The 25,437-nt window shown below is 47.2% G+C and overlaps 1 protein-coding gene across 1 annotated transcript in view; it reads right to left on the bottom strand.

Annotated features, from left to right (window-relative positions):
- The window catches only part of LOC115173252 (repetitive proline-rich cell wall protein 2-like), a 74,399-nt gene extending 49,333 nt beyond the window's left edge, over positions 1-25,066 (bottom strand). Inside the window, exon 1 of the mRNA XM_029731168.1 lies at positions 25,044-25,066. Coding sequence (XP_029587028.1) covers positions 25,044-25,066 — 23 coding nt within the window. The remainder of the gene's footprint in view (positions 1-25,043) is intronic.
- Positions 25,067-25,437: the final 371 nt, after the last annotated feature.

Raw genomic sequence — 25,437 nt, 5'->3', positions numbered from 1 at the left:
TAAAACAGAGAGGGTTAAAACAGAGAGGGTTAGAACAGAGAGAGGATTAGAACAGAGAGGGTTAGAACAGAGAGGATTAGAACAGAGAGGATTAGAACAGAAAGGATTAGAACAGAGAGGGTTAGAACAGAGAGGATTAGAACAGAGAGGGTTAGAACAGAGAGGGTTAGAACAGAGAGGGTTAGAACAGAGAGGATTAGAACAGAGAGGGTTAGAACAGAGAGGGTTAGAACAGAGAGGGTTAGAACAGAGAGGGTTAGAACAGAGAGGATTAGAACAGAGAGGATTAGAACAGAGAGGATTAGAACAGAGAGGGTTAGAACAGAGAGGATTAGAACAGAGAGGGTTAGAACAGAGAGGGTTAGAACAGAGAGGGTTAGAACAGAGAGGATTAGAACAGAGAGGATTAGAACAGAGAGGGTTAGAACAGAGAGGGTTAGAACAGAGAGGGTTAGAACAGAGAGGGTTAGAACAGAGAGGGTTAGAACAGAGAGGGTTAGAACAGAGAAGGTAAGAACAGAGAGGGTTAGAACAAAGAGGGTTAGAACAGAGAGGGTTAGAACAGAGAAGGTTAGAACAGAGAAGGTTAGAACAGAGAGGATTATAACAGAGAGGGAAGGAGAGACACAGGGCTCTCAGAGGGTCAGGAGCATAAAGAACAGAGCATGGTACTGTGGTATGTGTACTGTATATGTGTGGGTACTGTGTATGTAATGTGTATATGAGTGCACCGTGTATGTGTGTGTGCGCATGTGTGTGTGTGTGTGTGTGTGTGTGTGTGTGCTTTTGTCACTCATGTACACTGTAAGTCTTCATTGTTTGATAAACTGAGTGTGCCTGTGATTGTTTGTTCTTACTCATTGTGTATGTATAATTTGTCTCTTCTCAGTATTTATGACTGTGGTTGTGTGTTTGTGTGTATGGGTGTGTGTGTGGTTGTGTGTATATGTGTGTGTTGTTTTGTATTTGTGTATATTGGTTGTGTGTGTGTGTGTGTGTGTGTGTGTGTGTTGTTTTGTATTTGTGTATATTGGTTGTGTGTGTGTGTGTGTGTGTGTGTGTGTGTGTGTGTGTGTGTGTGTGTGTGTGTGTGTGTGTGTGTGTGTGTGTACGTGTGTGTGTGTACGTGTGTGTGTGTGTGTGTGTGTACATGTGCGTATCAGTGTTTATGCTCTTTGTCCATTTGTCCATTTATTCTAGCTAATATCCCTGAATGGCCAGACCCAGTCAATACAAACCATTATGTCTATAGAGAGAGAGACAGAGGGAGGGAGGGAGGGAGGGAGGGATGGGGCTAGAGAGAGAGGGGGACAGAGAGAGAGATAGAGAGGGAGGGAGAGAGAGAGACAGAGGGGGAGAGAGGGAGGGAGAGAGAGAGAAAGGGAGAGAGAGAGACAGAGGAGGGAGAGAGAGAGAGATGGAGAGAGAGAGAGAGAGAGACAGAAAGAGGGAGAGAGAGAGAGAGAGAGAGAGAGAGAGAGAGTGTGTGTCACAATGAGGACAGTATTTTTGAGCCAGTCCCCAGAACCCCATAGCAAATCAATTAATATAGCCACAATGATATGATATGATAAGTTCGTTAGAGAGGTAGTTATATTCTGTCATTCACTGTCAACCTCCTAGCAAATCAATATCTGACTAAAGCCACAATGACATCACCAATTCCTTCAGAAAATCATATTATAAGTATTTATTGTGCCATTCATGCATTAATTGTCAAACACTCACTTGTTTTCTCCACACTAAAATGTCATATTTCTCACTGTCAGAGTGTTGGTGAAATATTCTGACAGCTGTTATGAGAAGTCCCTGGCTGTGGATGATGGTGGCATCCTATTTCCTATATATAGTACACTATTTCTTACCAGGGCCCACAGAGCTCTGGTCAACAGTAGTGCACTATGTAGGGAATGGGATACCTTTTGGAACACATTCTATCTGTCTCTAGATCTGTCCATGACACTGGTGGATGGATGGATGGATGGATGATGCATAGATGGATGGATGGATGGATGGGTGGGTCGATGGTGGGTGGATGGATAGGTGGATGGATAGATGTGTGGGTGGGTGGATGGATGGGTGGATGATGGATGGATGATGAAAGGGTGGGTGGATGGACGGATGGGTGGGTTGGTAGGTGGGTGGTTGGATTGATGGATGGATGGATTGGTGGGTGGGTGGATGGATGGATGGATGTGTGGGTAGAATATGGATGGATGGGTAAGTGGATGGTGGATGGGTGGATGAGGTCCATCCTTCCATTTTCTATCCAGACATCCACCCACCCACCCATCCATCCATCCATCCATCCACCTATCCATCAATCCATCCATCCACCCACCATCCACCCACCCACACACCCACCCACCCACCCACCCATCCATCCATCCATCCATCCAGCCATCCATCCATCCATCCATCCACCCACCCACCCATCCACTATCCATCCATCCACTATCCATCCACCCACCATCCACCCATCCACCCATCCATCCACCCATCCACCCACCCACCCACCCACCCATCCATCCACTATCCATCCATCCACTATCCATCAATCCATCCATCCACCCACCATCCACCCACCCACCCACCCACCCACCCATCCATCCACCTATCCATCCACCCACCCACCCATCCACTATCCATCCATCCACTATCCATCAATCCATCCACCCACCCACCCACCATCCACCCACCCACCCACCCATCCATCCATCCATCCATCCACTATCCATCAATCCATCCACCCACCCACCCACCATCCACCCACCCACCCACCCATCCATCCATCCATCCATCCACCTATCCACCTAACCATCCACCCACCCACCCACCATCCATCCATCCATCCATCCAGCCACCCACCTACCGATCCACCCATCCATTCACCCACCTACCCACACATAGGTGGATGGATGGGTGGAAAGATGGATACGTGGGTCGGTAGGTGGGTGGCTGGATGGATGGATGGATGGGTGGGTGGATGGTTAGGTGGATGGGTGGATGGATAGGTGAATAGGTGGATGGATGGATGGATGGGTGGGTGGGTGGTTAGGTGGATGGGTGGATGGATAGGTGAATAGGTGGATGGATGGATGGATGGATGGATGGGTGGGTGGATGGTTAGGTGGATGGGTGGATGGATAGGTGAATAGGTGGATGGATGGTTAGGTGGATGATGGATGGGTGGGTCAGTAGGTGGGTGGCTGGATGGGTGGGTGGATGGATGGTTAGGTGGATGGGTGGGTGGATGGGTCGATGAATGGATGGATGGATAGGTGGATAGATGGATGTGTGGGTGGATGGGTGGGTGGATCAAATCAAATCAAATCAAATTTATTTAAATAGCCCTTCGTACATCAGCTGAAATCTCAAAGTGCTGTACAGAAACCCAGCCTAAAACCCCAAACAGCAAGCAATGCATGTGAAAGAAGCACGGTGGCTGGGAAAAACTCCCTAGGAAAAACTCCTGAGAAAGGCCAAAAACCTAGGAAGAAACCTAGAGAGGAACCAGGCTATGAGGGGTGGCCAGTCCTCTTCTGGCTGTGCCGGGTGGATATTATAACAGAACATGGTCAAGATGTTAAAATGTTCGTAAATGACCAGCATGGTCAAATAATAATAATCATAGTAATTGTCGAGGGTGCAACAAGCACGTCCGGTGAACAGGTCAGGGTTCCGTAGCCGCAGGCAGAACAGTTGAAACTGGAGCAGCAGCATGGCCAGGTGGACTGGGGACAGCAAGGAGTCATCATGCCAGGTAGTCCTAGGGCTCAGGTCCTCCGAGAGAAAGAAAGAAAGAAAGAAAGAAAGAGAGAATTAGAGAGAGCATATTTACATTCACACAGGACACCGGATAAGACAAGAAAATACTCCAGATGTAACAGACTGACCCTAGCCCCCCGACACATAAACTACTGCAGCATAAATACTGGAGGCTGAGACAGGAGGGATCAGAAGACACTGTGGCCCCATCCGATGATACCCCCGGACAGGGCCAAACAGGCAGGATATAACCCCACCCACTTTGCCAAAGCACAGCCCCCACACCACTAGAGGGATATCTACAACCACCAACTTACCGTCCGAAGACAAGGCCGAGTATAGCCCACAAAGATGTCCGCCACGGCACAACCCAAGGGGGGGGCGCCAACCCAGACAGGAAGACCACGTCAGTGGCTCAACCTACTCAAGTGACGCACCCCTCCCATGGACGGCATGGAAGAACACCAGTAAGTCAGTGACTCAGCCCCTGTAAAAGGGTTAGAGGCAGAGAATCCCAGTGGGAAGAGGGGAACCGACAAGGCAGAGACAGCAAGGGCGGTTCGTTGCTCCAGCCTTTCCGTTCACCTTCACACTCCTGGGCCAGACTATACTTAATCATAGGACCTACTGAAGAGATAAGTCTTCAGTAAAGACTTAAAGGTTGAGACTGAGTCTGCGTCTCTCACATGGGTAGGCAGACCATTCCATAAAAATGGAGCTCTAAAGGAGAAAGCCCTACCTCCAGCCGTTTGCTTAGAAATTCTAGGGACAATTAGGAGGCCTGCGTCTTGTGACCGTAGCGTACGTGTAGGTATGTACGGCAGGACCAAATCGGAAAGATAGGTAGGAGCAAGCCCATGTAATGCTTTGTAGGTTAGCAGTAAAACCTTGAAATCAGCCCTTGCCTTAACAGGAAGCCAGTGTAGGGAAGCTAGCACTGGAGTAATATGATCAAATTTTTTGGTTCTAGTCAGGATTCTAGCAGCCGTATTTAGCACTAACTGAAGTTTGTTTAGTGCTTTATCCGGGTAGCCGGAAAGTAGAGCATTGCAGTAGTCGAGCCTAGAAGTAACAAAAGCATGGATTAATTTTTCTGCGTCATTTTTGGACAGAAAGTTTCTGATTTTTGCAATGTTACGTAGATGGAAAAAAGCTGTCCTTGAAGCAGTCTTGATATGTTCTTCAAAAGAGAGATCAGGGTCCAGAGTAACGCCGAGGTCCTTCACAGTTTTATTTGAGACGACTGTACAACCATCCAGATTAATTGTCAGATTCAACAGAAGATCTCGTTGTTTCTTGGGACCTAGGACAAGCATCTCTGTTTTGTCCGAGTTTAAAAGTAGAAAATTTGCAGCCATCCACTTCCTTATGTCTGAAACACAGGCTTCTAGCGAGGGCAATTTTGGGGCTTCACCATGTTTCATTGAAATGTACAGCTGTGTGTCGTCCGCATAGCAGTGAAATTTAACATTATGTTTTCGAATGACATCCCCAAGAGGTAAAATATATAGTGAAAACAATAGTGGTCCTAGAACGGAACCTTGAGGAACACCGAAATTTACAATTGATTTGTCAGAGGACGAACCATTCACAGAGACAAACTGATATCTTTCCGACAGATAAGATCTAAACCAGGCCAGAACTTGTCCATGTAGACCAATTTGGGTTTCCAATCTCTCCAAAAGAATGTGGTGATCGATGGTATCAAAAGCGGCACTAAGATCTAGGAGCATGAGGACAGATGCAGAGCCTCGGTCTGACGTCATTAAAAGGTCATTTACCACCTTCACAAGTGCAGTCTCAGTGCTATGATGGGGTCTAAAACCAGACTGAAGCGTTTCGTATACATTGTTTGTCTTCAGGAAGGCAGTGAGTTGCTGCGCAACAACTTTTTCTAAAATTTTTGAGAGGAATGGAAGATTCGATATAGGCCGATAGTTTTTTATAATTTCTGGGTCAAGATTCGGCTTTTTCAAGAGAGGCTTTATTACTGCCACTTTTAGTGAGCTTGGTACACATCCGGTGGATAGAGAGCCGTTTATTATGTTCAACATAGGAGGGCCAAGCACAGGAAGCAGCTCTTTCAGTAGTTTAGTTGGAATAGGGTCCAGTATGCAGCTTGAGGGTTTGGAGGCCATGATTATTTTCATCATTGTGTCAAGAGATATAGTACTAAAACACTTAGTATCTCCCTTGAGCCAAGGTCCTGGCAGAGTTGTGCAGACTCTGGACAATGAAGCCCTGGAGGAATACCCAGATTTAAAGAGGAGTCCGTAATTTGCTTTCTAATGATCATGATCTTTTCCTCAAAAAAGTTCATAAATTTATTACTGCTGAAGTGAAAGCCATCCTCCATTTGCGAATGCTGCTTTTTAGTTAGCTTTGCGACAGTGTCAAAAAGAAATTTCGGATTGTTCTTATTTTCCTCAATTAAGTTGGAAAAATAGGATGATCGTGCAGCAGTGAGGGCTCTTCGATACTGCACGGTACTGTCTTTCCAAGCTAGTCGGAAGACTTCCAGTTTAGTGTGGCGCCATTTCCGTTCCAATTTTCTGGAAGCTTGCTTCAGAGCTCGTGTATTTTCTGTATACCAGGGAGCTAGTTTCTTATGACAGATGTTTTTAATTTTTAGGGGTGCAACTGCATCTAGGGTATTGCGCAAGGTTGAATTGAGTTCCTCGGTTAGGTGGTTAACTGATTCTTGTCCTCTGACGTCCTTGGGTAGGCAGAGGGAGTCTGGAAGGGCATCAAGGAATATTTGGGTTGTCTGAGAATTTATAGCACGACTTTTAATCTTCCTTGGTTGGGGTCTGAGCAGATTATTTGTTGCAATTGTAAACGCAATAAAATGGTGGTCCGATAATCCAGGATTATGAGGAAAAACATTAAGATCCACAACATTTATTCCATGGGACAAAACTAGGTCCAGAGTATGACTGTGGCAGTGAGTAGGTCCAGAGTGGTGGATGATTGATGGGTGGGTGGGTGGATGATGATTGATGGATGATGAAAGGGTGGGTGGGTTGGTGAATGGATGGATGAATTGACGGTTTGATGGTTGGATGGATGGATGTGGGGATGAGTGGATGGATAGGTGGAAGGATGGATGGATGATGGATAGGTCTGTGGATGGATGGGTGGATTGATGGATGATGCTTTGCTAGATGGATGGATGGAGGGATGATGGATGGATGGATGGATAGGTGGATAGGTGGATGGATGGTGGGATGGACGGATGGATGGATTGATTGATTTGTTATGGTTTGTTAGGTGGATGGGTAGATATGTGGATGGGTAGGTGGGTAGGTGGATGGATGGATGGTGGATGGATGGATGGATGGCGGTTTGTTAATGGGGGGTAGATGGGTGGATGGGTAGGTGGATAGGTTGATAGGTGGATGGGTGGATAGGTGGATGGATGGAAGGATGGTGGATGGATGGGTGGATAGATGGATGGTTGTTTGGGTGGATGGGTCGAAAGATGGATAGGTGGGTCGGTAGGTGGGTGGCTGGATGGATGGATTGATTGATGGATGGTGGATGGGTGAGTGGATGAATGGATGGATGGGTGGGTGGGTGGGTCGATGGTGGATGGATGGATGGATGATGAAAGGGTTGGTGGGTGGGTGGGTGGGTGGGTGGGTGGGTGGATGGATGGATGGTTAGGTGGGTGGGTGGGTGGATGTTTGGAATGGATATATAGATGATGGATATATGGATATATGGATGGATGGACAGATGGTTAGATGATGGTTTGTTAGGTGGATGGATGGAGAGATGATGTATGGATAGGTGGATACATTGGTGGATGGATGGGTCTGTGGATGGATAGATGGATGGATGGATGGATGGATGGATTAATGAATGAATAAGTGAATGGATAGATGGATAGATGGATGGATGGATGGATGGATGGATGGGTGGGTGGGTGGGTGGGTGGGTGGATGTTTGGAATGGATATATAGATGATGGATATATGGATATATGGATGGATGGACACATGGTTAGATGATGGTTTGTTAGGTGGATGGATGGAGATGGATAGGTGAATAGGTGTATGGATAGGTGAATAGGTGAATGGATGGAGAGGTGGATAGATGGGTGGATATGTGAATGGATGGATGGATGATGGATAGATAGATAGATGGATGGATAGGTGGATAAATTGGTGGATGGAATGATGGGTCTGTGGATGGATGATGGTTGGATAGGTGGATGAATGGATGGATGGGTGGATTGATGAATAAATAAGTGGATGGATAGATGGATGGATGGATGGATTGATGGATGGATGAAATGACGGTTTGATGGTTGGATGGATGGATGTGGGGATGGGTGGATGGATGATGGATGGATAGGTGGAAGGATGGATAGATTGGATAAATGGATAGGTGGAAAGGTGGGTGGATAGATAGATGGATGGATGGATGGATGGATGATGGATGGATAGATGGATTGATGGATGGATGGATAGGTCTGTGGATGGATGGGCGGATTGATGGATGACGCTTTGCTAGGTGGATGGATGGAGGGATGATGGATGGATGGGTGGATAGGTGGATAGGTGGATGGATGGAGGGATGGAAGGATGGATTGATTGATTTGTTACGGTTTGTTAGGTGGATGGATGGGTAGATATGTGGATGGTTGGATGGTTGGATGGATGGATGTGGGGATGGGTGGATGGAGGATGGATGGATAGGTGGAAGGATGGATAGATTGGATAAATGGATAGGTGGAAAGGTGGGTGGATAGATAGATGGATGGATGGATGGATGGATGGATGGATGGATGGATGGATGGATAGGTGGATTAATGGATGGTGGATGGATGATGGTTTGTTAATGGGGGGTAGATGGGTGGATGGGTAGGTGGATAGGTGGATAGGTGGATGGGTGGATAGGTGGATGGATGGAAGGATGGTGGATGGATGGATGGGTGGATAGATGGTTGTTTGGGTGGATGGATGGGTGGATGGATGGATTTATGGATGATGGATGGATAGGTGGATGGATGGCCCGTTCCGCGGGTATCGTCGGATGGGGCCAGTGTCTCCTGACCCCTCCTGTTTCAGCCTCCAGTATTTATGCTGCAGTAGTTTATGTGTCGGGGGGGATAGGGTCAGTCTGTTATATCTGGACTATTTTGCCTGTCTTATCCGGTGTTCTGTGTGAATTCAGGTATGCTCTCTCTAATTCTCTCTTTCTTTCTTTCTTTCTTTCTTTCTTTCTTTCTTTCTTTCTTTCTTTCTTTCTCTCTCTCGGAGGACCTGAACCTTAGGACTATGCCTCAGGACTACCTGACATGGTGACTCCTTGCTGTCCCCTGTCCACCTGGCTGTGCTGCTGCTCCAGTTTCAGCTGTTCTGCCTGCAGCTATGGAACCCTGACCTGTTCACCGGACGTGCTACCTGTCCCAGACCTGCTGTTTTCAACTCTCTAGAGACAGCAGGAGCGGTAGAGATACTCTGAATGATCGGCTATGAAAAGACAACTGACATTTACTCCTGAGGTGCTGATCTGTTGCACCCTCGACAACCACTGTGATAATTATTATTTGACCCTGCTGGTCATCTATGAACATTTGAATATTTACATTTACATTTACATTTTTGTCATTTAGCAGACGCTCTTATCCAGAGCGACTTACAGTAGTGAATTCATACATTTCATACAATTTCATACCCGGCACAGCCAGAAGAGGGCTGGCCACCCCTCATAGCCTGGTTCCTCTCTAGGTTTCATCCTAGGTTCTGGCCTTTCTAGGGAGTTTTTCCTAGCCACCGTGCTTCTACACCTGCATTGCTTGCTGTTTGGAGTTTTAGGCCAGGTTTCTGTACAGCACTTTGAGATATCAGCTGATGTAAGAAGGGCTTTATAAATACATTTTATTTTATTTTATTTGATGGATGGACAGGTGAATGGATGGATCGATGATGGAAAGGTAGATAGGTGGAAGGATGAAAGGAAGGACAGAGGGATAGGTGGATGGATGGATGGAAAGTTGGATATGTGGATGGATGGATGGATTTATAGGTGGATTGATGGATGATGAATGGATAGGTGGATAGATGGATCCATGGATGATGGTTTGTTAGGTGGATAGATGGAGAGATGAGGCATGGATAGGTATATACAGTATCTCACAAAAGTGAGTACACCCCTCACATTTTTATAAATATTTGAGTATATCTTTTCATGTGACAACACTGAAGAAATGACACTTTGCTACAATGTAAAGTAGTGAGTGTACAGCTTGTATAACAGTGTAAATATGCTGTCCCCTCAAAATAACACAACACACAGCCATTAATGTCTAAACCGCTGGCAACAAAAGTGAGTACACCCCTAAGTGAAAATGTCCAAATTGGGCCCAATTAGCCATTTTCCCTCCTCGGTGTCATGTGACTCGTTAGTGTTACAAGGTCTCAGGTGTGAATGGGGAGCAGGTGTGTTAAATTTGGTGTCATCGCTCTCACACTCCCTCATACTAACTGGTCACTGGAAGTTCAACATGGCACCTCTGAGGATCTGAAAAAAATTATTGTTGCTCTACATAAAGATGGCCTGGGCTATAAGAAGATTGCCAAGACCCTGAAACGGAGCTGCATACAGCGGTTTAACAGGACAGGTTCAACTCAGAAAAGGTCTCGCCATGGTTGACCAAAGAGGTTGAGTGCGCGTGCTCAGCGTCATATCCAGAGGTTGTCTTTGGGAAATAGACGTATGAGTGCTGCCAGCATTGCTGCAGAGGTTGAAGGGGTGGGGGGTCAGCCTGTCAGTGCTCAGACCATACGCCGCACACTGCATCAAATTGGTCTGCATGGCTGTCGTCCCAGAAGGAAGCCTCTTCTAAAGATGATGCACAAGAAAGCCCGCAAACAGTTTGCTGAAGACAAGCAGACTACGGACATGGATTACTGGAACCATGTCCTGTGGTCTGATGAGACCAAGATAAACTTATTTGGTTCAGATGGTGTCAAGCGTGTGTGGCGGCAACCAGGTGAGGAGTACAAAGACAAGTGTGTCTTGCCTACAGACAAGCATGGGGGTGGGAGTGTCATGGTCTGGGGCTGCATGAGTGCTGCCGGCACTGGGGAGCTACAGTTCATTGAGGGAACCATGAATGCCAACATGTACTGTGACATACTGAAGCAGAGCATGATCCCCTCCCTTCGGAGACTGGGCCGCAGGGCAGTATTCCAACATGATAACGACCCCAAACACACCTCCAAGATGACCACTGCCTTGCTAAAGAAGCTGAGGGTAAAGGTGATGGACTGGCCAAGCTTGTCTCCAGACCTAAACCCTATTGAGCATTTGTGGGGCATCCTCAAATGGAAGGTGGAGGAGTGCAAGGTCTCTAACATCCACCAGCTCCGTGATGTTGTCATGGAGGAGTGGAAGAGGACTCCAGTGGTAACCTGAGAAGCTCTGGTGAACTCCATGCCCAAGAGGGTTAAGGCAGTGCTGGAAAATGATGGTGGCCACACAAAATATTGACACTTTGGGCCCAATTTGGACATTTTCACTTAGGGGTGTACACACTTTTGTTGCCAGCGGCTTAGACATTAATGGCTGTGGGTTGTGTTATTTTGAGGGGACAGTAAATTTACACTGTTATACAAGCTGTACACTCACTACTTTACATTGTAGCTAAGTGTCATTTCTTCAGTGTTATCAAATGAAAAGATATACTCAAATATTTACAAAAATGTGAGGGGTGTACTCACTTTGTGAGATACTGTGGATGGATGGATGGATGGGTGGATGGATGATGGATGGAACAGTGGATAGGTGGATGAATGGATGAATGGATGGATGGATGAAAATGTGGATGGATGGAAGGATGGGTGGATGGATGGGTGGGTGGGTAGGTGGGTGGATGGATTTATGGATGGATGGACGGATTGATGGATGGCAGTTTGTTAGGTGGATGGATGGGTAGATGGGTGGATGGGTAGGTGGATGGATGGATGGTGGATGGATGGATGGATGGAAGGTTGGGTGGATAGGTGGATGGGTAGATGGATGGGTTTATAGATGGATAGATGGATTTATGGATGATGGATGGATATGTGGATGGATGGGTGGGTAGGTAGGTGGGTGGGTGGGTGGGATGATGGATGGATTTATGGATGATTGATGATGGATGGATTGGTGGGTGGATGGATGGATGGATGGATGATTGATGATGGATGGATAGGTGGATGGATGGATGGATGGATTGATTTATGGATGATTGATGATGGATGGGTGGGTGGATGGATGGATGATTGATGATGGATGGATGGGTGGGTGGGTGGGTGTATTTATGGATGATGGATAAATGGATGGATGGACAGATGACGGTTTGTTAGGTGGATGGATGGATGATGGATGGATAGGTGTATAGGTGGATGGATGGATGATGGTTTGTTAGGTGGATGGATGGAGGGAGGATGGATGGATAGGTGTATTGGTGAATGGATGGATGGATGATGTTTGTTAGGTGGATGGATGGAGGGAGGATGGATGGATAGGTGTATTGGTGGATGGATGGAGGGATGGATGGATGTATTGGTATTATTATTTGACCCTGCTGATCATTTGAACATTTGAACATCTTGGCCATGTTCTGTTATCTCCACCCAGCACAGCCAGAAGAGGACTGGCCACCCCTCATTGTCTGGTTCCCCTCTAGGTTTCTTCCTAGGCCTTCTAGGGAGTTTTTCCTAGTCACCGTGCTTCTACACCTGCATTGCTTGCTGTTTTGGGTTTTAGGCTGGGTTTCTGTACATCACTTTGGGACATCAGCTAATGAAAGAATGGCTTTATAAATACAGCTGATTGACATTTGATTGATGGGTGGATGGATGGGTTGATGGATTGATGGGTGGATGAATGGATGAGAATCATCCAGCTGCAGATTATGCTGCCTGGTTTGCAAATCTCAAAGTGCATGCGTTTGCATCTCACATGTTTTTCTTTGCTCAACCTGTAGATGTTTGCCAGTAGCTTTGTCCCAGGGCGTCAGAGTGCTTGCTAGCTCCTAGCTGCCTCATAGCCATGTCCCAGATGGAAGAGAGTGCTTGCTAGCTCCTAGCTACCTTCTAGCCATGACCCATATGGATGAGAGTGCTTGCTAACTCCTAGCTGCCTTTTAGCCATGTCCCAGATGGATGAGAGTGCTTGCTAGCTCCTAGCTGCCTTCTAGCCATGACCCAGATGGATGAGAGTGCTTGCTAACTCCTAGCTGCCTTCTAGCCATGTCCCAGATGGATGAGAGTGCTTGCTAAATCCTAGCTGCCTTCTAGCCATGTCCCAGATGGATGAGAGTGCTTGCTAGCTCCTAGCTGCCTAGCCATGTCCCAGATGGATGAGAGTGCTTGCTAGCTCCTAGCTGCCTTCTAGCCACGACCCAGATGGATGAGAGTGCTTGCTAGCTCCTAGCTGCCTTCTAGCCTTGTCCCAGATGGATGAGAGTGCTAGCTAGCTCCTAGCTGCCTTCTAGCCATGTCCCAGATGGATGAGAGTGCTTGCCAGCTCCTAGCTGGGTGAATGGATGTGTTCAGGAGAATCAACTTGCCATCTAAACATTACAATTAAATGTATTAATCTCTAACTCAGCTAATGTCAGATCACTCCATAAAAATTACATCACACAATTTCCTCTCCTACTTTCCTTCCCTGTTCTCTGTTCCATGCTTTCTGTTAAATCTCTCTGTTTCTGTGTGAAAAGTGCATGGTCTGTCCTTTGGTTTGGAGTCCAAATTGGAGATTTTTGGTTCCAACCGCCATGTCTTTGTGAGACGCGGTGTGGGTGAATGAATAATCTCCACATGTGTATGTCCCACAGTAAAGCATGGAGGATGAGGTGTTATGGTGTGGGTGTGCTTTGCTGGTGACACTGTCTGTGATTTATGTAGAATTCAAGTCACACTTAACCAGCATGGCTACCACAGCATTCTTCAGCAATACGCCATCCCATCTGGTTTGGACTATCATATGTTTTTCAACAGGACAATGACCCAACCCACCTCCAAGCTGTGTAAGGGCTATTTTACCAAGAATGAGAGGGATGGAGTGCTGCATTAGATGACCTGGCCTCCACAATCCCTCAACCTCAACCAAATTGAGATGGTTTGGGAAGAGTCGGACTGCAGAGTGAAGGAAAATCAGCCAACAAGTGCTCAGCATATGTGGGAACTCCATCCAGACTATTGGAAAAGCATTCCAGGTGAAGCTGGTTGAGAGAATGCAAAGAGTGTGCAAAGCTGTCATCAAGGCAAAGGGTGGCTATTTGAATAATCTCAAAAGTAAAATATATTTAGATTTGTTTAACACTTTTTTGGTTACTACATTATTCCACGTGTTATTTCACAGTTTTGATCACTTCACTACTATTCTACAATGTAGAAAATAGTAAAAATAAAGAAAAACCTTTGAATGAGTGTGCAAGTTGATTGGTCTGTCAGACACTGTCCCTCATCTTATGGCAGGCAGCAATGTAGTATGCACAGAGAGCACAGCTCTCTGCGTCCTCCCCCAACAAGATGGGTAGCCTATTCTCATCAAAGAGGTCTTTGAAACCTTGAAATAGGGTTTCAAATTTGGGGAAATGACACTAATTGTTTTATATGTTTTACATTTTGTCAGGAAATGCAGCTCTGTCTCAGGTTCTGCTGTTGTGTAGTGGTTGCACAGCCTTTCCTCTATAGGGAGCCAGGTTTTCCTGTGTCTACTCTTCTCAATAGCAAGGTTGTGCTCACTGAGCCTGTACTTTGTCAAGGTTTTTCTAAGGTTTTGATCAGTAACCATGGTAAAATAGTTAGCTATGGTGTACTGTCAATGTAGGGCCAGATAGCACTGCATTTTGCTTTGTGCTTCTGCTTGTGTTTCAGAATAAGCAATGTAGTTTTGTTTTGACTGTGTTATTTGTTTTATTCTGATTGATTGGATGTTCTGATCCTGAGGCTTCAGTGTGTTAGGAGAACAGGTTTGAACTCAGCCCCAGGACCAGCTGGATGAGGGGACTCTTTTCTTTGCTCAGCTCTTGGCATTGCAGGGCTTACATTTACATTACATTTAAGTCATTTAGCAGACACTTATCCAGAGCGACTTACAAATTGGTGCATTCACCTTATGATATCCAGTGTAACAACCACTTTACAATAGTGCATCTAAATATTTTAAGGGGGGGGGGTTAGAAGGATTACTTTATCCTATCCCAGGTATTCCTTAAAGAGGTGGGGTTTCAGGTGTCTCCGGAAGGTGGTGATTGACTCCGCTGTCCTGGTGTCGTGAGGGAGCTTGTTCCACGATTGGGGTGCCAGAGCAGCAAACAGTTTTGACTGGGCTGAGCGGGAACAGTGCTTCCTCAGAGGTAGGGAGGCGAGCAGGCCAGAGGTGGATGAACGCAGTGCCCTTGTTTGGGTGTAGGGCCTGATCAGAGCCTGAAGGTAGGGAGGTGCCGTTCCCCTCACAGCTCCGTAGGCAAGCACCATGGTCTTGTAGCGGATGCGAGCTTCAACTGGAAGCCAGTGGAGAGAGCGGAGGAGCGGGGTGACGTGAGAGAACTTGGGAAGGTTGAACACCAGACGGGCTGCGGCGTTCTGGATGAGTTGTAGGGGTTTAATGGCACAGGCAGGGAGCCCAGCCAACAGCGAGTTGCAGTAATCCAGACGGGAGATGACAAGTGCCTGGATTAGGACCTGCGCCGCTCCCTGTGTGAGGCAGGGTCGTACTTTGCGAATGTTGTAGAGCATGAACCTACAGGATCGGGTCACCGCCTTGATGTTAGTGGAGAATGACAGGGTGTTGTCCAGGGTCACGCCAAGGTTCTTAGCATGCTGGGAGGAGGACACAAGGGAGTTGTCAACCGTGATGGCGAGATCATGGAACGGGCAGTCCTTCCCCGGGAGGAAGAGCAGCTCTGTCTTGCCGAGGTTCAGCTTGAGGTGGTGATCCGTCATCCACACTGTTATGTCTGCCAGACATGCAGAGATGTGATTCGCCACCTGGTTATCAGAAGGGGGAAAGGAGAAGATTAATTGTGTGTCGTCTGCATAGCAATGATAGGAGAGACCATGTGAGGATATGACAGAGCCAAGTGACTTGGTGTATAGCGAGAATAGGAGAGGGCCTAGAACAGAGCCCTGGGGGACACCAGTGGTGAGAGCACGTGGTGCGGAGACGGATTCTCACCACGCCACCTGGTAGGAGCGACCTGTCAGGTAGGACGCAATCCAAGCGTGGGCCGCGCCGGAGATGCCCAGCTCGGAGAAGGTGGAGAGGAGGATCTGATGGTTCACAGTATCAAAGGCAGCAGATAGGTCTAGAAGGATGAGAGCAGAGGAGAGAGAGTTAGCTTTAGCAGTGCGGAGAGCCTCCGTGACACAGAGAAGAGCAGTCTCAGTTGAATGCCCAGTCTTGAAACCTGACTGATTAGGATCAAGAAGGTCATTCTGAGAGAGATAGCAGGAGAGCTGGCCAAGGATGGCAAGTTCAAGAGTTTTGGAGAGAAAAGAAAGAAGGGATACTGGTCTGTAGTTGTTGACATCGGAGGGATCGAGTGTAGGTTTTTTCAGAAGGGGTGCAACTCTCGCTCTCTTGAAGACGGAAGGGACGTAGCCAGCGGTCAAGGATGAGTTGATGAGCGAGGTGAGGTAGGGGAGAAGGTCTCCGGAAATGGTCTGGAGAAGAGAGGAGGGGATAGGGTCAAGTGGGCAGGTTGTTTGGCGGCCGGCCGTCACAAGACGCGAGATTTCATCTGGAGAGAGAGGGGAGAAAGAGGTCAAAGCACAGGGTAGGGCAGTGTGAGCAGGATCAGCGGTGTCGTTTGACTTAGCAAACGAGGATCGGATGTCGTCAACCTTCTTTTCAAAATGGTTGACGAAGTCATCCGCAGAGAGAGAGGTGGGGGGGTGGGAGTATTCAGGAGGGAGGAGAAGGTAGCAAAGAGCTTCCTAGGGTTAGAGGCAGATGCTTGGAATTTAGAGTGGTAGAAAGTGGCTTTAGCAGCAGAGACAGAAGAGGAAAATGTAGAGAGGAGGGAGTGAAAGGATGCCAGGTCCGCAGGGAGGCGAGTTTTCCTCCATTTCCGCTCGGCTGCCCGGAGCCCTGTTCTGTGAGCTCGCAGTGAGTCGTCGAGCCACGGAGCAGGAGGGGAGGACCGAGCCGGCCTGGAGGATAGGGGACAGAGAAAATCAAAGGATGCAGAAAGGGAGGAGAGGAGGGTTGAGGAGGCAGAATCAGGAGATAGGTTGGAGAAGGTTTGAGCAAAGGGAAGAGATGATAGGATGGAAGAGGAGAGAGTAGCGGGAGAGAGAGAGAGCGAAGGTTGGGACGGCGCAATACCATCTGAGTAGGGGCAGAGTGAGAAGTGTTGGATGAGAGCGAGAGGGAAAAGGATACAAGGTAGTGGTCGGAGACTTGGAGGGGAGTTGCAATGAGATTAGTGGAAGAACAGCATCTAGTAAAGATGAGGTCAAGCGTATTGCCTGCCTTGTGAGTAGGGGGGGAAGGTGAGAGGGTGAGGTCAAAAGAGGAGAGGAGTGGAAAGAAGGAGGCAGAGAGGAATGAGTCAAAGGTAGACGTGGGGTGGTTAAAGTCACCCAGAACTGTGAGAGGTGAGCCATCCTCAGGAAAGGAACTTATCAAGGCGTCAAGCTCATTGATGAACTCTCCAAGGGAACCTGGAGGGCGATAAATGATAAGGATGTTAAGCTTGAAAGGGCTGATAACTGTGACAGCATGGAATTCAAATGAGGAGATAGACAGATGGGTCAGGGGAGAAAGAGAGAATGTCCACTTGGGAGAGATGAGGATTCCAGTGCCACCACCCCGCTGGCTCGATGCTCTAGGGGTATGCGAGAACACGTGGGCAGACGAGGAGAGAGCAGTAGGAGTAGCAGTGTTATCTGTGGTAATCCATGTTTCCATCAGCACCAGGAAGTCTAGGGACTGGAGGGTAGCATAGGCTGAGATGAACTCAGCCTTGTTGGCCGCAGACCGGCAGTTCCAGAGGCTGCCGGAGACCTGGAACTCCACGTGGGTCGTGCGCGCTGGGACCACCAGGTTAGAGTGGCAGCGGCCACGCGGTGTGAAGCGTTTGTATGGCCTGTGCAGAGGGGAGAGAACAGGGATAGACAGACACATAGTTGACAAGCTACAGAAGAGGCTACGCTAATGCAAAGTAGATTGGAATGACAAGTGGACTACACGTCTCGAATGTTCAAAAAGTTAAGCTTACGTTGCAAAAATCTTATTGACTAAAATGACGAAAATGATACAGTACTGCTGGCTGGTGGAGTAGGCTAGCTAGCAGTGGCTGCGTTGTTGACTTTGTTTGAAAGTGTAGCTGGCTAGGTAACCTCGATAGTTTTAGTACTACATCTTGTCATGATACAAAAGCAACTTGGTAATGATATGAGAGGGGGTATGTTAGATGTTTCCAAAACTTAATTTCTCTTTTTTGAGTTTTTATCATTAGTGGATATTGGCCTAATTCTGTCCTGCATGCATTGTTTGCAGCTTTTCTCTGGACATGTAGGATAATCTTACACAACTCTGCATGCAGGGTTTCAATGTGGTTTGTGTCCCATTTGGTGAAATCTTGTTTTGCAAGTGGACCGCACACCTCGCTGCCATTAAGTACAATTGGTTCAATGACACATTCAATTAGTTTTAGACAAATTTTAATAGGTACTTCAATTTGAATTTCTTTTTTTAATGGTGTAGAATGCCCTGCGTGCTTTCTCTCTCAGTTCATTCACTGCATCATTAAGGTGTCCAGTTGTGTTTATTTTAAAACCTAAGTAATTGTATTGTGTGCAGTACTCTATATTTTGTACCAATTGAGAACTCTGGTCTAAGATCTGGATATTGAGATCTGGATATTCCCTGGAAAATCATTATTTTAGTATTTTTGGGGTTTACTGCCAGGGCCAAGGTCTGTCAGTACTGATCTAGCAGTTCCAGGCTCTGCTGTAGGCCATGTGCTGTGGGTGACAGCAGGCATAGGTAATCTGCAAAGAGTAGGCATTTAACCTCTGAATTGTGGAGACTAACACCAGGGTCTGAGGATTTTTCTAGAATAGTGGCCAATTCATTGATGTAAATATTGAAGAGTGCAGGGCTCGGAATGCAACCCTGGCAAAAGCCCCACCCCTGGTTAAAGAATTCTGTTTTTTTCTTGGCAATTGTGATGCTGCACATATTGCCAGCATACATTGAGTTAATTATGTCATATGTTTTACCCCCGATACCACTTTCAATAACTTTGTAGAACAGTCCTGTATGCCAAATAGAATCAAATGCTTTTTGGAAGTTGATAAAGCAAGCATACATTTTGGTATTATTTTAGTGGACACGTTTATCTATCAGGGTGTGTAGGGTGTAAATGTGATTGGTTTTGGTGTAAATCCAATTTGGCTTTTACTCAAGACATTGTGCTTATTAAGAAAGTTTATAACTCTTACATTTATAATACTACAGAAAACCTTCCCCAGGTTACTGTTCACACAAATGCCAAATGTAAACGTTAGTGTCAAAGAGAAAGAGAAAGAACTTGAGAGAGAGATTGCTTTGGCAGTGTAAACATATGTTTCCCATGCCAATAAAGCCAGTTAAATTGAATTGAATTGAGAGAGAAAGTCATGATCAGATGAGCTCCTTCATTTTTCAGCATGTTCTTAAAAAAATATAGATTTAGAGTTAGATAAACTTGGATTTTTTTGTCAGGAACATTTACAGGATGCTACCCTCTACAACATAACCTTCACTCCAAATCAAAACTCAAAACCTACAACCTGATTTTGGACGGAATTACGGAATCACCTGGAAGGTTTACAACTACCAAAGATTATTATTCCAACGCTATACAGCAAATGCTCTGGAAAACAACAGAAACCTGAAAACACCATCCAACCTGGAACTGAGTGAGGAATGTTTAGTCTGAAGCTATATTTTATTACCAAAAGCCACGAAGAAAAATACATTACATAAATTTATAAGGACTGAATTCTAAATGAAGGTTGCCAGGCTTGATACAACTTCAATTAGCACTGACGTGTCAAGTGAGAGGTGTCAATGCCCTTTAGCCCCACAATTGCAGGTGACTCACACAGTCTACTCCAACCAAATGGAGAGGCCTTAGAAGCTGCCTCCCGCTGTTCAGAGGTAATTAAAATACAGTACCCTGTGTATGTAAAGAATGAAAGGGAAGATAAGATCACAAAATGAAGCTCCTTATGGAAAATCAAGAGACACTTTTTGCTGACTATTATAAAAATGGGAACATCAGCAACCTCATCTTCCACACAAACCATCACCTGGCATGGCACAGTGCTATATTAGCACACTACCCCTCTGTTAAGAGAAGGGGTGGAAACGAGGAGTGGAAACTCAGGATAGTAGACAACGAGGACTCTGAGTCAGCTAATATAAATCTCTGTAAGTCTGGAACAGTTATTGTACAGGGCAACCCCAAGCAGTTTCAGCTGGACTTTCAACTAATCAAAGAATTAGCCCAGCAGGAGAAGCTCTCCCTTGAGAGAGATACCCCCACCCCGAGCGGGTCAGACCAGACCTCTTCATTATATAACCCGGAAAATCAACCTCCCAGCACAGAGTAATACTCCCTCATTGAAATGAAGGATACATTTACCCAGCTGGAGGTAAGGCAGGTGGAGCTGGAACAGCAGGAGATTACACTCCAGTCAGAACAGACCCAGACAACAGTCCAGCACAACAACACCCCCTTAACTAGACCCAGACAACAGTCCAGCACAACAACACACCCTTAACTAGACCCAGACAACAGTCCAGCACAACAACACACCCTTAACTAGACCCAGACAACAGTCCAGCACAACAACACCCCCTTAACTAGACCCAGACAACAGTCCAGCACAACAACAACCCCTTAACCAGACCCAGACAACAGTCCAGCACAACAACACCCCCTTAACCAGACCCAGACAACAGTCCAGCACAACAACACCCCCTTAACCAGACCCAGACAACAGTCCAGCACAACAACACCCTCTTAACCAGACCTGGAGAGCTGGAGGTGGAGAGAGACATATCTGCACTCTGGACTGTCGTGAGACGACATCAACAATATAAAAAGCACAGAACAGAGCACCAGAGGAGAGGATCAGACTGCTGGAGGAGAGGGTGAGGGGGATGGAGGAGAGGATCAGACTGCAGGAGGAGAGGATCAGACTGCTGGAGGAGAGGGTGAGGGGGATGGAGGAGAGGATCAGACTGCTGGAGGAGAGGGTGGGGGGATGGAGGGAGAGGGTGAGGGGGATGGAGGAGAGGATCAGACTGCTGGAGGAGAGGGTGGGGGGATGGAGGGAGAGGGTGGGGGGATGGAGGAGAGGATCAGACTGCTGGAGGAGAGGGTGAGGGGAATGGAGGAGAGGATCAGACTGCAGGAGGAGAGGATCAGACTGCTGGAGGAGAGGGTGAGGGGGATGGAGGAGAGGATCAGACTGCTGGAGGAGAGGGTGGGGGGATGGAGGGAGAGGGTGAGGGGGATGGAGGAGAGGATCAGACTGCTGGAGGAGAGGGTGAGGGGGATGGAGGAGAGGATCAGACTGCTGGAGGAGAGGGTGAGGGGAATGGAGGAGAGGATCAGACTGCTGGAGGAGAGGGTGAGGGGGATGGAGGAGAGGATCAGACTGCTGGAGGAGAGGGAGAGGGGGATGGAGGAGAGGGTGAGGGGGATGGAGGAGAGGGTGAGGGGGATGGAGGAGAGGGTGAGGGGGATGGAGGAGAGGATCAGACTGCAGGAGGAGAGGGAGAGGGGGATGGAGGAGAGGATCAGACTGCTGGAGGAGAGGATCAGACTGCTGGAGGAGAGGGAGAGGGGGATGGAGGAGAGGATCAGACTGCTGGAGGAGAGGGTGAGGGGGATAGAGGAGAGGGTGAGGGGGATGGAGGAGAGGGTGAGGGGGATGGAGGGAGAGGATCAGACTGCTGGAGGAGAGGGTGAGGGGGATGGCGTGTGACAGAGAAAAACCCACTAGAGATGTGGCCACCCCCGCAGAGAAGCCAGCAGAACAGCCCACCTCAGCTCCTGACAAAAGTCTCGACACCACAGCAGAACAGTCCACATCAGACCCTGACCATAGCGTCGAGATCATAGCAGAACAGACAAATGAAGAACCCCAAGCCCAGGGGATCTCACCCCCTCTGAGCACCCACGCCCTGTCAGCCACCCTGATAGCCCTCCTGACAACCCCCCCCACACCCACTGAGCACATACACAAGACACAGAATGTATTCCTTATGAACTCAAATGGGAAATATATACAAGAAAAAAAACTTTTTCCCAAACACAGTGTGTCTAAACTCTGGTGTCCAAACACCCAGCGCGCCCTAGACCTTCTGTCTGAGGACCAACTAGGTTCACCTAGCCACATAATAATACACACAGGCACAAATGACCTGAGAACACAGCAGGAAAGGGTGGCCACAGCACTGAAGGGAGTGATTGAAAAAGCTTCTTCTACTTTTCCCAATGCACATGTGGTTATCTCCACCCTGCAACCACAAAAAATATTTCCACCCTGCTACCATACAGCATGTAAACACAAATATTTCCCGTAACTGTGCCTCAAAACCAAATGTTTTCCTGGCCCACCGCTCCACCCTGGACTTGAACAGCCTCTATGACCAGGTCCACCTGTACAAGGTAGCAAGGCCCACCTTCGCCCGGACTCTAAAGGACATCGCTCTCAAATGCAGCCCCAACACTTCACACAGGAGCAACAGATCAATAGATACGATGCCCAGACCAGCGAGACACTCTCCCAGACCTGTGGGACACCCCCTCTCCCCGGACCTACCCATAGAGGACCCACGCTGAGAGGACCTACATCCAGACCACAACACCACCAGCCACATACACACCCCCACCCCAACCAATCAACACCCCCCCAAGTCAACCATGCCCACACCCCATTTAAGCCCTCTCAGATCGGACCTATGCCCCTCCTGCCCATCCCATGCACCCCACCCCCGCAAAGAGAGCCTCAACATGGAAGTCACACATACGCCCAGGTCGTGAGTGGGCAAACAGGCCCAACCCCCACTCTTACACTAGCCCAAGCCAATGGCATGTACCAGATGCTCAGCAGGCTCTGCTCACACTTACTGGCCTGAGGCAAACCACATGACCAACAACATTGGACACTTTATGGAACACAAATCCTTCACTATCTCATCCTGGAATATCCAAGACCTGAGGTCATCTGCCTTTGGCCTAAAGAGCAGGAACCTGGACTTCATCAATGACATCAGAAATAGAGACATTGTAATCCTACAAGAAACCTTGTATAGAGGAGACGGACCCACTAGGTTACAGAGAGCTGGTAGTCCCATCCACCAAACTACCAGGTGTGAAACAGGGAAGGGACTCAGGGGGTATGCTAATTTGGTATAGAGCAGACCTAACTGGCTTCATTAAATTAATTAAAACAAGAACATTTTACATTTGCCTAGAAATTCAAAATGAAATGATCTTAATAGAGAAAAATGTCCTCCTGTGTGCTACCTATATCCCCCCTCCCACACTCAGGACTCTGACTCTCTATTGGTTACACAGACTTTTGGCATCCCATCCTATTCTAAACATCTCTCACCGGCTTTGTATTCATGTTACCTGATGAAATTGCTGTACAATAGGATCTTGTTGACATCTGATGCACATTCAGATGTCATAAATCCAACATTTACTCATCTCCCACCCCTTCTGATGATTCTCCCCCTTTTTCCCCTCCCCTGCTACAAAGTTTCTCCATGCAGGCAGTCAATGAGTCCTAGGTGCTAGTGGAGCTCCTGAAACTTGACCCAAAAAACATCTGGGTCAGATGGTTTAGACCCTTTCTTCTTTAAGGTTCCTGCCCCTATCATCGCCAAGTCTATCTCCAAACGTTTTAACCTGTCTCTCCTTTCTGGGGAGGTTCCCATTGCTTGGAAGGCAGCCACGGTTCATCCTTTATTTAAAGGGAGAGATCAAGCTGATCCTAACTGTTATAGGCCTATTTCTATTTTGCCCTGTTCATCAAAATTGTTGGAAAAACTTGTTAATAATCAACTGAGTGGCTTTCTTGATGTCTATAGTATTCTCTCTGGTATGCAATCTGGTTTCCGTTCAAGTTAAGGATGTGTCACTGCAACCTTAAAGATCCTCAATGATGTCACCATTGCCCTTCATTCTAAGCAATGTTGTGCTGCTATATTTATTGACTTGGCCAAAGCTTTTGATACGGTAGACCATTCCATTCTCATGGGCCGGCTAAGGAGTATTGGTGTCTCTGAGGGGTCTTTGGCCTGGTTTGCTAACTACCTCTCTCAAAGAGTGCAGTGTATAAAGTCAGAAAATCTGCTGTCTCAGCCACTGCCTGTCACCAAGGGAGTACCCCAAGGCTCAATCCTAAGCCCCACGCTCGTCTCAATTTACATCAACAACATAGCTCAGGCAGTAGGAAGCTCTCTCATCCATTTATATGCAGATGATACAGTCTTATACTCAGCTGGCCCTTCCCGGATTTTGTGTTAAATGCTCTACAACAAAGCTTTCTTGGTGGCCAACAAGCTTTCTCTACCCTTAACCTTGTTCTGAACAACTCCAAAACAAAGGTCATGTGGTTTGGTAAGAAGAATGCCCCTCCCCCCACAGGTGTTATTACTACCTCTGAGGGTTTAAAGCTTGAGAGAGTCACCTCATACGAGTATTTGGGAGTATGGCTAGAAAGTACACTGTCCTTCTCTAAGCACATATCAAAGCTGCAGGCTAAAGTTAAATTTAGACTTGGTTTCCTCTATCGTAATCTCTCCTCTTTCACCCCAGCTGCCAAACTAACCCTGATTCAGATGACCATTCTACCCATGCTAGATTACGGAGACATGATTTATAGATCAGCAGGTAAGGGTGCTCTCGAGCGGTTAGATGTTCTTTACCATTTGGCCATCCTCTTCAACAAATATATCAACAAACTGGCGAGGGCCCTAGAACAGTCTGCAGCATCCGGCCTCACCCTACTAGAATCTGAAGTCAAATGTCTACTGTTTGCTGATGATCTGGTGCTTTTTTCACCAACCAAGGAGGGCCTACAGCAGCACCTAGATATTCAGCACAGATTCTGCCAGATCTGGGCCCTGACAGTAAATCTCAGTAAGACCAAAATAATGGTGCTCCAAAAAAGGTCCAGTCGCCAGGACCACAAATACAAATTCCATCTAGACACCATTGCCCTAGAGCACACAAAACACTATACATACCTTGGCCTAAACATCAGCGCCATAGGTAACTTCCAGAAAGCTGCAGTTGATCTGAGAGACAAGGAAAGAAGGGCATTCTATGCATCAAATTAGGATCTGGCTAAAAATACTTGAATCAGTTATAGAACCCATTGCCCTTTATGATTGTGAGGTCTGGGGTCCGCTCACCATCCAAGAATTCACAAAATGGGACAAACACCAAATTGAGACTCTGCATGCAGAATTCTGCAAAAATATCCTTAGGTCGATACCCGCTAAATATAAAAATCCAGAAAAGAGACGTTAAATTCTACAATCACCTAAAAGGAAGCAATTCCCAAACCTTCCATAACAAAGACATCACCTACAGAGAGATGAACCTGGAGAAGAGTCCCCTAAGCAAGCTGGTCCTGGG

Source organism: Salmo trutta, chromosome 34 (assembly GCF_901001165.1).
Source record: "Salmo trutta chromosome 34, fSalTru1.1, whole genome shotgun sequence".
Taxonomy (NCBI): Eukaryota; Metazoa; Chordata; class Actinopteri; order Salmoniformes; family Salmonidae; genus Salmo; species Salmo trutta.
Note: the sequence above shows the minus strand (reverse complement) of the source record. Positions and strands in the feature narration are given on the sequence as shown.